Genomic DNA, 15,831 nt, shown 5'->3' with positions numbered 1-15,831 from the left:
ACACACAATCATGCACACACTTTATTATCCTCATAGTAAACGTATTAAACAAAACCAGATGTTGGACACAAATAAAGGTCGGCGTTTGCAAAAACATTGTAGATTACAAAAAGCACAAGATCAAAGAGCCTTGATGATTTTGTATGTCCAGCCAACACTCCAAAACCCATTTAATATTCCATTTTCCAATTCCAATTTTCGCATTTTACGCTTGATTCATGACTAAAACAACTAATATATCAGAAATGTCACCAGTTCCTTTACTGCCGATCGACTAATTGACAAATCCTTTCAGCTCTAAAACACATTGTATCATCATTTCAAACAGCCACTATAGGGGTTGCTGTTTAGCTGCTAACCTTAGCTACATGCTAAGCTAAAGGATACTGGTCTTAAGTCATTACACAAGTATCTCTGCAGAATAGAACATTCATGTTTTTCTGACATAAATGAAAATAAAAAAAATAGATTTAGTGTACAATAACTGCAATAATAGGTTGATAATAAAAAAGTAGTCATAGGCAAACATATCAACATAAATAATATGATAAATGTGATATTGACTAGACTGAGACATTATATAGGTCAGCGGTGACCACTGGGACTCACCTCTACATGTTGACAAGTCTGGATCAGTTTCCCCATCAGAGACTCCAGCTCGTTGTTTCTCTTGATCAGATTGGTCAGGTTGGAGTCCAAGGCTTGCTGTAGCAAACACATAAAAAAGAAACGGATGGGACATAAATGCAAAGAAGCCGAGGAGGGCAGAGCCGTAAATCAAAGGAGGATGCAAATGAAACTGCTTTTTCCTCCTCGGGTTTCTCTGCTTACACCAGCCAAAAAAAGTTGTTAAAACAACCCCGGGCACCGCATCACAAAACAAAAACAAAAAGTTCTAGAGCAACTACATTCTTGGAAACACGGAACAAAATCAGCAAAAATGTTTGATTCCTCAGCATAAGAGCAGCAAATAGAAGCGATGTTTCCCCCTCAGCATCCCAACAAGTTGCACACTTTCCTTCCTCTATTGAAGAGGTGCGTTCAGTGTCCGTCGTACCTCTGAGCGCGGGTGATACCCCTCATCCCTGTGCTGCCTCCTCATCTTGCCCCGTCCGAGCCGCCGAGAGAGGAGCTTACTCTAGGAGAGGATGTGACTGGGACAGCCACTCCACTGAGCACCAAGCCAAGCGCAAACCCGGCCGAGCGACAAATTGGGCATCAAAAGCCTTCCCTATGAGAGCACGCAGCAGCGCTGTCGGCTAACGAACCGGCAAACAGGTGACAGCGCGTCAGCTCTGTCCCTTAACGCTCCTCCCTCGCTTTTCTCTTCCCTCCCCCTTTTTTTTTTTTTTTGTCCTCTTTTGCTGATTTTCATCCGCCCGGGCACAAGCTGTCTCCTTTATTTCAAGACCGTCATGTTATTGCCAAACCGAGCGCGCTTAAGCCGCTCTGATGCCGCATCTCCACTGTCCTGTTCAGAACTGTTTTCCAGAACAATTTCAGCTCTGACTTGGCGAACGCTGAGATTTGGATGTCTCGGAAAAAAGGCGTTGGATCAACAAGGCCAAAGCTAGCTTTGCTGAAAGCACAGGTTTCTTGAATTCAACATTTTTAAGTCGTTTGCTTCGGTTAAAACTACACATTTATTGACTTTAAACTGAATAAGTAGCTCGAAACCCTGCATTCCAATTCACTTTCACCACTTTTGAGCAGCAGTGTAAACACAGCCAGGTTCTGATGTTATGTCGAGGATTAAAAAGGAGTTACCCCAGAGGGAATATTGGTGTGTGTGTGTGTGTGTGTGTGTGTGTGTGTGTGTGTGTGTGTGTGTGTGTGTGTGTGTGTGTGTGTGTGTGTGTGTGTGTGTGTGTGTGTGTGTGTGTGTGGGGGCTTAATGGGTGGCCTTAATACGCAGATGACACACAAAAGAGAAAGCAGCATAAAGGTCTCCTCAGAGAGAGTATGGCGCTGTCGACACCATTATCATCCATGGAGATAAAAATAAACTAAACCTCTTACATGATGATGATAAGAATCAGTCAGAATCTGCGTCACGCGCTGGTCGCTGTGTGCAGCAGAACTCATGCATGCATACTTAAATGCAAAGAGGAAAACATATTTGTAGTCATGTCTACATACCAGCTATTGTAAGCACATGTTCAAAAGCAGACTTTACATCTCCATATGCACGCATGCGATCTTCAGGTGGTTAGTTTGTTTAGATGTACACATACAAAGTAAATACACATTCTCTCTGTGCGTTTGTGGTCAGAATTGGACGTGAAGGGGTTAACTCACATCTACGTCGCCGACTAGTCTTAATCTCTTGGAGCTGAATTGCCCGGCTGCTCGTCAGAGGTTGATCACCTCACAATCATCCTGCTTGTTTATCCGCTGTGTATCTCTCCATCTCTGTCCGCCTGTCCGAGCCGGATTTGTACCCCAAAAACTGTGTCAATTTAAAGTTAATCTCTGCTCTGAACCAACTAGGCCGTGTTTGATTTGATGAGTTAGTAGATATAAGATACTGGATTAGGATTAACCGAGCTCTATGGATGCAGAGTCATTTTAAATAGGAACATAATTTACCACATCATGCTGTATTGAACAAGACTAGAAACTAGAGATCGCTCCCTCCAGTGGTCCTCTCACTTTTCTGCAGTGATGTACAAGTGTACTCCAGAGGATGTCAGTACACTGTGACATCCTCTTGGTTGTGGTATCCTTTAAATACACATATACATACAAAATATAGCTTGCAATGTCTCCTTCAAAAAGAAATCCTAAAGTGGTGACCATCATGGTCGCTTGGCAGCTGACAAAACTCTTGTGATTCAATGTTTGGAGACGAGACGTTTAGTGAAATTGCTTTAAATGTAGGTATACGTTTTAAAAATACCAGTTATTTATTTTATTGTGGTCAACTGACAGAGGCAGAGCCAGTTCTGTGTTTTTCAAAGGAAAGCTGCTTCCCTCCGCAGCATCTGCTCCTAATCACTGGGAAGCTGCTCTGCTGCAGCACACTCCGATCAGCCTCTTCTTATATCGGCCAACAAGAATCCACCCTTTGAAAACGAGGCAAAACTCTGCATACGTTTCATCACCGCCGTCTGCCTGTTGGCTTAAAAATACAAAGTTGTCTGCCATTGTCATTAGTGTTCATGTGTGCATGAGCAGATGCATGCTGTGAGTGAGCTAAATCGCCCTGAAGCAGTGCTGATAAGCTAAGAAGGTGTGCTAGGGGATGACACACACACACACACACGAGCACACGCACACACAACCAGAGATGGAGACAGGTAGACAAGTGAACTGAAAACTTCAGAGGAGCTACATCTTTTCGAGATTTAATGTGACACTGAGCAGGATTGTGTTCTCAGGAATCCTCACCAAACTGCCAGAATTTCACTTCGTTCTTTTCCTTGTTGAGAGAGAGAGAGAGAGAGAGAGAGAGAGAGAGAGAGAGAGAGAGAGAGAGAGAGAGAGAGAGAGAGAGAGAGAGAGAGAGAGAGAGAGAGAGAGAGAGAGAGAGAGAGAGAGACCGTAGTCACACAGATGAAGACAGAAACAGTGGTGCAGAGAGAACAAAGGTGGAGAGTTAAAGAGCGAGGCAGAGAGGAAAAGCCGACCATAGGATTCATCATTTCTTCCTTTACTGCCGTTCTTTACGGCGATGTTCAACCATCTTTACACACATCCACACGCTCTCTGTTATTGCTAAGTCATCACTGTATAGCAGTGTTCTGTAGCTCACGGAGGGCACCTGTGTGTTTGCTCGACACCCACTTTTCTGCCAGTGAGCGCCTCTATAAATTGGAAACAATAAGTTTGTATCAGTCCTGGAGAAACAGAGATGACTCCGGCAGACCAGACCTGACTCGAAAGCAAAGCACAACAGAGAGGGGGGAAAAAAAAAAAAAGGCAAGACAGCATTGTGCTGCGGTAAATTGGGAAAGGATTGTTTGTGTGTGTTTTGTGTGTTAGTTTGAGACGAGACGGCTCTGAGTAAAAGGAACATTCCGTGCAGAATGAGGACAGTGAGTGCTGCCCTGTAAATTCTCAAATAATGGCTTCAGTTGAAGAGAGAACAGGGCTTTATTGTGTTGTTCAAATCCATGCAGGAGAAGGTTGCATGTTGCAGTAAGAGCCTTGTCAACCTCTTACGACATCTAGAAACGCTGACATAGCAGGATCCAGTCCTTAAATCGCATCCTTAAAGCGAGCTATGATCTATGTGTTTATAATAACAATGAGCCACTTGAATAGCACCTTTACCAGGTGATATGTCAAAGCTGTGTTCACAGCTTGTTTCTGCTGCCCCCACCTGGACAAAAATGAGACGGCAAGTTTAAAGGACCTTAGCTATAATAGGGGTTTTGTCATTAGATTATTTAAAAGATTTAAACAGTAAAATCAGACTTTTAATGGCTACTTGTTTTGCACTTGTGAGTGTGATTTCAAGGTGTACAGCCGCGCCTTAGAGTACACTCCTACATCGCTGCAGCAAGGTGAGACGTCACGCCACAGGAGAACATTTTGTAGCTGCTCTTTAAATGACTTGAGGGAAGTTTTTCAAGGTTGGATTTTAAAGTGAAAAAAAACAACATAATAGCATGGACTATATTGAGGAAGTAAGTCCGGGGATAAGGGAATTCATGATATAAAAAGATGAATGAAGACATGAAGGTAAATATCGTGCTTAAAAGGCTGTGAATCAAATGTTGTCTGTTTGTTTTTTATTGTGCATGTTGGCACACAAATCCCTGGGCAGCTGATTAAACCAAATAGATTACTATATAAAACACAACAAACCTATGATTTGAAACCAAAGCTGAAACGCACAGAAGGGCCCATCTTTTATCCTCAAGGTTCTTTCTCCTCAGACCCAGCGCCAAGGACTTTGAAAGCTATTTCTCGTCGCCTTCTCGTCAATTTCCTGTGACGGGGGTAATTTTATCTCCCAAAAAGGATGGGTGTTCCCTCAATAACCTCCACGGCTCTTATCAGGCGCAACACCACTGCCACTGAAAAAAGGAAACCATTCCAATCATCTGTTCTTTTTTTTTTTTTCTTTTTTGGCCCGGTGCAGAGTGGGGATATCTCAAATTCCAGTCGATCAGTGCAAAAAGAGATATGCTTGAAATGGTCCGGAAAATGTGACCAAAACATTTCTGACTTGTCAGACTCCAAAATGAAAGAATGGCACCAGATTTGAGTGAAAGAGGGGGGGGGGGGGGAATGCCTTTTACATCTGAAGCATTTCAACCATGCAGGTTACCTGACAAACGGAGGCTTTCATGCCTGTTCTCTGCCTCCTCTTTCAAGAAGTTCGCCCCGAAGTTTCCTGTCCTCATGCTTTCAAAATCAAATGTGTCGTTCAGCATAAATATTGCGTGGCGGTTGGGTTTTTTTTCCCGTGGTAATTAGATCGAGGCCTCAATTTATTCCCTACCCTGTTTCTGTCGCATGTTGAAAACTTCAAGCATTCGCCTCAAAACGTTGCCTCTTAAAAGCTTCACCTCAATGCAGCGTAGCTAGTAAAACATTAGAATTTCAATTGAACTAATACATTTTTCTCTGTCTCAAGGTTTGAGAAGATTGCACTAACATTACTTGTTTCGTAATCATAATCGTAGATGAGATTACCGTTTCTGTCGATTTGTTTTGCTTGTGTAGTGAGTGTGTTTACTGGGTGTTTTTACTCCGCGTGCCAGAAAGCTGCCACGCACAAAAAGTAGCCCGAGCGCTAATGCGATGAGTCGAGGTTAAGTTAACTCGCATGTACAGAACTTAGCTTTCTGCTCTGAAACTGAATGCAGCCCGAGGCTGAGATGTATATTTTAAGCCTCACTGTTGATTGAAGATGCAGCAAAACAAGTCAGTTATTCGAAGAAAGAGCTTAGACGCTTCAGCTCGGGGTCGACCGGGTCTTAATCCAAGGTTTGCATCAACCTCCCGTCGTGGGCCAGCTGGCCGGCGTGAGGTGGTCAAATCCCCTCTAGCTGCTGCCAGAAAAGGAACATTTGTGAGAGAACGGAGCTGCTGCCCGTGACTATCTGCAGATTGCTGAGGGGGGGGGGGGGGGCAGATTGGGGGGTCTCCAGGGTAGACATGCATGCCTGGGTGTTCGTGTGTTTGTGTGTGAGAGACATAGACGGTGTGCTCAGAAGTTAATGAAGCGGTCACACACGTTTTTGTTCCCCCATCTGCTCTCTTTGTCCTCACAAGGTACAAATGTATTCGTAATTGACTTAGTTTGAGGATTATATAGCTTATGAAGTAGATAATAATATCACTTATACAACAAGTCCTACTAAAGGAAGAAAGGGGAAAGATTGTGTTCAAGGTTAAAAGACACCAAAGCTGACTAGAGGAAGGAGACGTGATACAGCCAGACAATGGAGAGGAGAGCAGTCAACTACTATTTATAATAAAATCAATATGATTAATCAATCTACATGTGTTTAAATGTGTGATTTGAAAGTAGCTTGTCCACCAAAATCGTGTGAATTCCACTAGTGGCAATAGCTGACGCTGCTATTATGCTAAGCTAATTAGCTGTAGCACTATGGTTTATATTTCTATCATGATTTGATTTAACTGCTATCTCATTCTGTTTAGTGAAATAACACATTTAGGTGAAGAAGAATCAATGAGTAGGCTATATGTAGCTTTAGTTTGAACTAATGTTAGTGTTACCAGCTAGTTTTAGCTTGATGTCATTTATGAATTGGCTGTCTAGGCTGTCTCTGTAAGTGCTTCTCTAATTTCTATTTCTATTTCTGATTCAGATATCGGTGGATAATAAACTGGACTTTCTCTTGAAGCTTCACTTGTTTCATCTCACAGCTTGTTCGATGTTCAGCAGCTCAGACTGCAAAAGAGCCACCGGGGATGAGTGTGTCCTCGGGCAATAGATTTAAATTCACACGTATAGAGTGAATCACACATTGGATCCGCTCACGCAATCGTGACACGCTGAGAGTATTTCTTCAGTGACGGTGAATCACATGTAGCTACTGCCAGTGTACTACACAGCAGGGATCTAAGAGGCATTGTTGTACGTCTCCTTCGCATACATGGGCAATATTTTGCAACCTGTGAGCACGTCAGAGCGAGGAGCTATCTGCTATTGCTGTGCTTTTTGTATTAAAGCAGATAATTAGCCTGTATGATAACTGCTGGGCGCGCTGACCCGTGCTGTGCTACATTCTCTCTCTCCGGATGATTGGAGGGATATTTAGATGATGCACTGACCCGAAAGCTTTTCCTGCTAATTATTCCTCTCTGCTTGACGAGAAGGTACGGCTGCACGTCACCTGTGATGGCGGCACATGGAGCCCTTCATTGGAGGCAGAAAGGACGCCAACCAGTAGAGGGCCCCTAATAACAGATCAGTGTGCAGGAGGGGTTTTTTGGTCTCATTGTTTGGTCTTTTTCTTGAGAATGAAGGAAAGTGCAGACGCTGAAAATAGATGGTTTCAATCATTGATTTTGGTTATTGTTTGGTGCTTTTCTACTCTAAAGAAGGATGTTAAAACAGGGCATTTTACAACTCAAAGACACTTTTCAATCTGTGGAACTAAGTTTTATTACAAAGCTGCCATTCGATGTTGCGCAGTAATGTTTCAGTGATCACTATCTTTATCTTCTGTGGGTACCACAACTTGGTATCGGTTGTTGAGATTCAGTTTCTTCAATTATATCACCGAAGGAATGGCTCCTCTGAGGACGTATTACACACTACCTCACACTTGAAAATGTGTTTCAAAGCTCTGGTAAAAGGAAAAAAGCTGTTTCTCAAAGGAGTCACACCACAGCGTTTCATTTAAAGACGCTTCGAGCGGCTGAATAAACACTTTCCGAGGGCTGAAAAATGCTCCCTGGGTAAATGACGCTTTGGTTACTTGCGTGGAATGAGGAGAATGGTTGAAAAATGTTTATGTTGGAGGAGTAAGTCAACGCTCTGACTGAACCTGAGGAAAAGTTCCGACTTTTCACCCAAATGCTAAAGTTTGACCTCGTAAAGTGCATCTTCTGTATTAAAGGGGTTACATAAGTGGCACCAGGAGATATGAGTATTGTTATTATCCTGTGCTAGCTCATTTTAAATGGCTCCCTAGTTGATTTTTATTGCTTTTAACATTCTTCAGATTTCTTTTAATGGCCTTCCTGCTTGAAACATGTCCGAAACATTTAGTAGATTATTAAAATGGTTACTTAATACTTTAGCCAAATAACTAATGGACTAAAATCATCTACCAGTGGTATGCATCAGTACTTCTCAGCCTGAGAAAACTGTTTGACAAAAGCCCAAAGTCCATACATTTTATGGAGATTCAATACAAAATGTAAAACTGCTTCAATATTTAATGTTAGATAGTTAGAATATGAGACGAAAAGCATCCTGTAGACATTCCAAGTAACATTTCCTTCTGCATGAGCTCAGATCTGACTACTACGCTATGCGCACACACATGGTGCCTCTGAGGCCATTACGAGCGCACTCTTAATAGCCATGCCCAATTAAGCACACCTACACCCGCATGCAATTGGCGCTCGTTAACCTGCAACCTCATTGAAGACACCATGCCTTGTCACTAATGACACTTCCCATATTCACTGTGTGTGCACGCCTCTGAATACCCTCCCGGCACGCTGGCATGGAGTAGCGATTATGTTAATTGCTTAATTATTCAGCGGAGATAATAAGTCGGCATGAAATGATAAAATCTCACTTGATAATCTAGTTAGATACCTGGGTGAGGATAATAGCAGATTTCTGCAGAGCGGCATAAAATGAAAGCTTAAAATTTGTGTTAATGGTATGGAGGGAATCTATGACCTTAAAATAAAGGCTGCAGGTTAATTAGAACTGAGTTTTTGGAAAATTCCGCTTTTAACGGAAAAATCACACCATGCAAGTATTGTAATTTTACTTCTGTGCTTACCTTGAGTTTCTCATAGCGGTCGCTCAGTGCTGCCACCTGGTGGTCTCTGTGCCTCCCCACCAGTTTGCACAGCGAGCAGATCAGCTGATCGTCTGTGACACAGTACATGTTCACCTTCTCCTCCTCGTGCTCCAGGCACTGGAGCCCTCTGAGGTGGGAGTCCGGCATGGGCTCGATGAGCCGGTGGCCGGTGAACGGCTTCTTGTTCGGGTGCGTCGCCCTCAGGCACTCCTCGCAGTACGACACCTCGCACGTCACACACGTTTTGACGGCGTCCTGCGGCGGGTCCTGCTCGCAGAACTGGCACTGGACCGGTTCAGGAGGCATGACCGGGCTGGACATGGCGGCGCTGACTGGGACCAGCGCCAGCCGGTCGCTCCCTTCCTCGCTGGGAGAGTTGGGCCCGCTATGGGGCGCAGGCAGCGGCAGAGGGACCCCAGCTGAAGATGAGGCCCGCTGAACTCTATCAATAATGTTCTGTAAGGTCACGTTTCTCTTAAGTCCTTCTAGTCCACGCTCCGGACTCAGGGAAATGACATATCGACAGGTGGGACACTGGAAGGCGCCGATGCTCTGGACAGATTCGTTGGTGGCACAGTGAGAGATCAGGATGCGATGGGCGCAGCCGAAGCACAGGCTGTGAGCGCAGGGGAGCAGTAGCGGGTCTTCAAAGAGCTCCAGGCAGATTGGGCAGGTCAGCTCTGACTCCAGAGTGTCCATCCTGCTCAGAGGAGGCCAGGCGGGACCAGGCGCAGAGTCAGCGAAATCCAGAAGAGCCGCTCAGCTGTCTGCAGGCCGGAGACAGAGAGATAGAAGGTGGATGGCAGAAAGAGAGGGGGAAAAAAGGGAAAGAAAAGCACAGGGATTTGTGATTAAATGGTGTGAAACGGCTTACTTCACATTGCTTTCTTGGGAGGACTTATATCTCAATGGACCAGACCACTGAGTGGACTTAAAGAATGGCAGTGTGGTACTGCTGGATTTTCTAAGTCTGTGTGAGAGGCGAAAATGAGGGACAATTGATATCTCCAAACGCTAGACAAGCTAATACTAAGTTCAGTTCAGTTTTAGCTCTGATGCATATAATTGCGTTGTACCAATCTTAATATATTAATCATTTACCAATGGTAACAAATCCATTGATGAAGAGTCAACATCTTCCAAACCATGGCCTCAACCCCTTTCTATGGAATACCCAAACACAAATGCACACTAGGGAAAGAGATAATCCAGAGACGTTATTAGTCTGTTGGTTATCTCGAGTAATAGGGTCATGGTTTTTCTTTGACCCCCAAACCCTGATAGATGTGTAGCAATGCGTGTCCCTCTCTTGCTTCGCCCTCTCCTCCAAATATGCTCACTTCTGGCTCCAAAAAAAACAAGATGGCGCGGGCAAAATTCCAACATCGGGCTTCAAAAAGGTCATCCACAAACCAATGGGTGACGTCAGTCTATGGTAGGATACCGGTAATTACAGAAAGAACCAGGGGATTATAGTCTTGTTCCAAACATTTGAACTGATATTTTGTTGGCACTGGTGTGGCAGTGCGGTGTAGTTTTGATATCGGGTGCAGCAGTGGCAGCTGCAGCCACGGCTGTAGTCAACTGTTAATTTGTGCACATGACCATTTATTCCCCCTGCAGAAGAGCCGAGTCATGATTTCCTTCTGGCCCTGTGTGCTGAGAGTCACCTGTGTGCTGTAAAGTCGCTGGTTGCTGTTTACTTTGTGTGTGCAGTTGCTTTTTAATTAGAAAATTGTATTACGCCTCAGAGGAAAAACCCACACTTTCACATGGAACTTAGTTCTACTTAAATCAACACCCAGTACTCAATAGTATCCTATCAAAGCCACGGTGGGATAGAAGATGTTAAAGGGAAGCTGTCTGCTGCTTAGTTAAATGTGTATTTAATTAAAAACTGTCCAGAAATATTCCGTTTATGGCGATGAGTGCAGCAGTAAGTCGATTAATAAGTGTGGCTGGGATCTTGATTACTTCACTTCCAATCAGTCTTATCAGTCCGTCCAAAAGTTCTCTTTGAGTTAAAAGTTCCACTCTGCTTGCAAGTTCTGTTTTCCTTTGTTCCCTCCTCATTGACAAACTTAGCCAGAGGGTTGTTAATAACGGCAGTTAGTTTGTGGCAGCGAATAGAGATTTCACAACTGCTGAAAACAATCTTTCAGCACAAAAAGAGAGAGAAACTTTTCAAGATCAGATGAAACCTATGCAAGCCCTTCAAGGAAACGGGATCTCTGTACGCAGAGGGAAATAGATCACTGGCATCTAGATAAGACTAGAAATGGAATGGAATATATTGAAGATAATACAACGCAGTTTGATTTTTCTTGTGTGAATGTATTAAAGGAAATCCAGTGAACGTGTGTTTTTCTCAAGTGGACATGCAAATGAGTGCTTTGAACAATTCTCAAACGAGTACTAAGTACAGAATGCATTCAGAGGGTTAGAAAACCCTCTGAATGCATTCTGACACTGGATGGATTGCATGAATTTCTGAGGCAGGAAAGGCATCCACTCTGACCATACAGTGAGGTATTTTCAGCAGATGTCACTGTTTACTGAGCTTAAGGCTTGTGTGCGTCTGAGTGGACTACCATCCTCAGAATATCCCTCCTATTCTCTGCCTTGTCATCTTTATGCATGCTTTCCTTTCATCCTCTGTGCTGTAGATAAAGCAAGTCGCCTGCGATATCTCACGCCAGATATCAGTAATTTGCAGTGCAGATGAGCTTCAGGATCACAGAATGGATGGAAGGAGAAAATAATTTTAGGATTGTAAAGAAAAAAAAGCTGATGCTAGCCGAGCAACTTTGAGCTCTTATTTCCAAATAAGAAAGGAAAGGCCACATTTTGAAATGAAGCAAATGTGGAGGGATATAGAGGGAGAAGAGGACAGGAATTGAGTGGGAGAGATGGAAGTGATTCAGCAATCACACGCTTGAAATGAAATGAAATGGTGTGTTTGGAGGGACTGTAAACACAACAAATCCTTGGAGACGCACTCTTGTCCATACACATCGATACACACTCAAATTCCCACAAACACACAGCAGTTTCTGTGAAGCACCAAAGAGCCTCTCTCGTGCGTTTATATCTCCAGATATTCTGAAGCTTGTTGGTGGTCCACTAAAACTTGGAGAGCTGTGTCGAGTTGTAAAGGGAATTCACTATTTCCTGATGTTCTTGGCGTTTTTGGTCAATTTGCCTGTTCAGATATAGATGCTGAAATCTTCCCTGTGACACGTTGGGATGTTCCTAATGTCTATTTGATTTACACTTAAAGTAAGTAAGAAAACACATAACAATCAAAATGAAGCACAATTGTTTCATTTCCGTGTTGAGATAAGGGCCATTTTAAATCTCTAAACACATTTCTCAATAATCAAATCTTATTTTAAGGCCACTAAAATCAATATGTCTGTCAGATTGTGGGCTGACAACAGTCATGGTTTGGCATAGTTTACACCACTAGTGTCTTAGGTCAGTTCGATACATTGAGCTTGCCGGCATTACTCCACTTCGCTGGTTCTTACCACGCTAGGTCACTAGTTTTAGTCTGTAGCATACTGCTAGCTGGTTAGCTACCTAGCAAGCTTGTTTCAGTGTGCTGCTGGCCAATCCGGTCGACCAGGAGACTAATTTCCGCAAATGTTGGACTACCCACCAGGATGGTTCAAGCGAAAGGAGAGACAGTCTTGGACTTGCATTTGTGCTTTGCGTCTGCTGGTTGCGTACCATGCGTGGTGTCAATGTTGTTTTTACTGCCCCCAAGTGGCCAAAAATCTATTAATGCAGCTTTAAGTTTTATGCAGCGTCATGCCCAAAAACATGTTGGAGGCCTGCTAATAAAAGAAAAAGAAAATGCACCACCGTGGCTCATTAAGTGGCATCCTGTCAGTGCATCTGAGGACTGTTGAAATTGAGTAATAAGCTAAAGTTAATGTTGGAACATCTGGATTGAATTACAACATGTTTAATATGGCAATAATCCTGCATAGCTAACATCTTCTTTTTAAAACCCATTTCTATAGGGAATGCATATATTCTGCAGATAAATGTCATGCAGTAGTGCATGGTGTGTGTGTGTGTGTGTGTGTGTGTGTGTGTGTGTGTGTGTGTGTGTGTGTGTGTGTGTGTGTGTGTGTGTGTGTGTGTGTGTGTGTGTGTGTGTGTGTGTGTGTGTGTGTGTGTGTGTGTGTGTACATTGAGCATTGTAAAGTGTAAAGTGCTGTATTAATGAAGCAGATTTGAGAATTCTGCAGTCCATCCTTGTGCACAGATGTCAGCCAGGTAATATAAACAGCAGACAGCGTTTTACTAAAGCAGAGAAAATCCAGGAAAAAAAAAAAAAAAGTTCCTGACAAAGCCGGTATAGTTGACATTGATGGAGCTCTGACAGGCTACTGTTGACAGCAGGGGAAACCTGGAGGCAACAAAGGATAAAGAGAATAAACCCACCTCATTCTGACAAAGACAAACACACACACAAACCCAAATCTGACATGCATAGGCGCACAAATCCAAACTGGCGTGTGAGACGGGGTGAGATGCCTCTCAGCACACTATAGGTGACACTGTTGAACCGTGCATTGAGGTGACAGCGCAAAAGGGAGGGTGAGCGTTCCAGAGGCACAGGAGGGGAAGAGGAGCATTGAGATCTAAAGTCAGGAATGTGAGAACGGCATTCAGGCCGGAGGAAGAAGATCCAGTGGAAGTAGTTTATTTTTCCCCACCATCACTTTGTGTATGATTGCTGTCAGAGCTGTCGCTGTGTGTAAAGACGTCAGTACCGATAGTCTTCAGTGGGGGGCGGGCAATACAAAGCTGAGTGAGCAGTGGAGGAATCCCCCACAGTCTTATTCCTCCTCTTTTCCCCTGCAATACATCTTTCTTACCCAACCCAAAAAACAGACTTCATGTACTATACATACTATTTATGTACTTCAGTATGACATACGTCTTCATGAAAGTGGCTATACTTATGTAAGAGACGGTACATATATTTAGTTCCTTCTGTCTTTCTATTGTCAACACAACGTAACAGTGCAGCTTTAGCTTCAGTCTTTGTGCACCACATCATGTATCAAGTGCATATAAGACGCCTTTTACACGAGTCCTGATTCAAAAGAGTTGATTTTCAAAATGTACCAGCACAAACTGTAACCTGTAAGCCTGCAAGGAAGTCTAAAAAAAAAAAAAGTAAAATACACAAGGAGTTTAGTCCAACTATACCAGTACAGTGTCATTCCTTAAACCACGACAGGCATTGATTGGTCATCCACTTTAAACAGGACTTTAACTTAGTAAAACTCTGCTACTGCACTGTGAACCTCTGACCATGAGCTGTTATCCCTGCTTCCTTCCTTCCCCTATACAGGCAGCACAACAATGTCTGTCAGATGTGAAATGCTTAGGTGTGGGTTAGAGGATCTGTGGAGAGCTTCTCCTCCTCTCAGAAAGAGTCTGATTCCTGTCTCGTCTTCTTCTATTCCTGGCAGTTTTCACGTCTCTGCCTCTCTCCCGTTACACGGCCGTGTAACCTGAAGTCCAAAATGCTACATTTCTATTTTGAGAGGTACAAATGTCACTGCCCTGATGCTACTCTCGGATGCATGGTGTTTTATTTTAAAACAAAGCCCTCTGCTCTGATCCATAAATGTCACCGAATAACCTTTTGCAGCGCAACATTTTCTTTTGATGTTTTGACGAATGTTCACTTCCTCCTTGGAGAGCAAATCAGCACGAGAACAGCTAATGAAGCGCTTGAGAAATGAACCCCCCTTTCGGCTTTTCATCTCTCTTCCTGTTCATATTTGGGCGGACTCCCCCATTGGCCTGCGCTCCACCTCTAAATCTTTCATCGACGTGTGGGTCAAAGAAGGCTGCGGCGTTCCCCTTCCACTCACAGTTTAAGCTGTTAAAATTTTCATAGGAGCTCTTCTATCTATTTTCTAAAAACTGATTCGACAAGAGCACGATGCAGACCAGAGCAGAGGCTGTGTTTTTGAAATGGGGAGAGGAGTGCGAGTGGTTCCTGCGGCTCTCCGTGATACGTGGAGCCGCTCCTGATGTGCCGGTAATAACTGTTAATAATCGCGCGTCTCCCCGCGGTTTCTTCTTCTCCCAGTGTTTTAACAATAAAAGATTCTGCCTTTATATTATGTCCGCTTTAAACTCTCCCTGAAGCAGGATTCTATTTCACTTTCAGCTTTTCAGCTGAATGAATATTTCAGCTCCACCATCGTTTGACAAATTGAGCTGAAAAAGTTAGACTCAACCATGGCAGTGGGGAGCGATTCCATTTCCACATCACTCCCAGTAACTGACACGAAATCGCTCAGAAAAGATAATTATAATAAGCAGCCAAAAGCAATTTAATTCCCCCACCCCCTCTAAAAAACAACATTTGGGTGGGTGGAGGGGGTCCGTTTGGTGCGTTGACGTGAGCAGAACCGAGAAGTAGGTCATCGCCATTGACCTGCCTCACACAGTCATCATACACTGTGTGTGTGTGTGTGTGTGTGTGTGTGTGTGTGTGTGTGTGTCTCTCACTGTATGTTTGTTCCAATTCTCCCTTAACTTACAGGAGGCAGAAAATAGCAAACACACACACACACAGCGAAATGTTGGAACCAAGCAAAAGAGGGCAAACCATGTGAAGCTTAGAGTAAACGTGATCATGTCAGCCTCTATGACGCCACATCGTCACATCAAAAAGAACTCTGATCTGAATGAAATATGTTCACAATCGACCGAAAACCCAAGGTGACCACGACTTAAAAAAAATGTCGCTTGGACATTTTGCCACTCCAGCTAATTGCAAATATGCCGTCGTCTTGAGTAACTGCCCACAAACATCACT

The 15,831-nt window shown here is 43.6% G+C and overlaps 1 protein-coding gene across 2 annotated transcripts in view; it reads right to left on the bottom strand.

Annotated features, from left to right (window-relative positions):
• Positions 1-15,831, bottom strand: part of LOC137879006 (E3 ubiquitin-protein ligase Midline-1-like) — a 48,003-nt gene that overhangs the window by 12,730 nt on the left and 19,442 nt on the right. For both annotated transcript variants that reach the window (XM_068719565.1, XM_068719564.1), the window contains exons 2-3: positions 8,952-9,739; positions 610-705 (exon numbers count right to left, since the gene is read on the bottom strand). In XM_068719565.1, coding sequence (XP_068575666.1) covers positions 610-705; positions 8,952-9,671 — 816 coding nt within the window. In that variant the 5' untranslated portion in view covers positions 9,672-9,739. The remainder of the gene's footprint in view (positions 1-609; positions 706-8,951; positions 9,740-15,831) is intronic.

The sequence above is a fragment of the Cebidichthys violaceus genome, unplaced genomic scaffold, assembly GCF_023349555.1.
Source record: "Cebidichthys violaceus isolate CVI_PGR_0920_01 unplaced genomic scaffold, fCebVio1.0.p SCAF_24, whole genome shotgun sequence".
In the NCBI taxonomy this organism is placed as follows: Eukaryota; Metazoa; Chordata; class Actinopteri; order Perciformes; family Stichaeidae; genus Cebidichthys; species Cebidichthys violaceus.
This window is presented reverse-complemented; position numbering and strand designations above follow the sequence as displayed.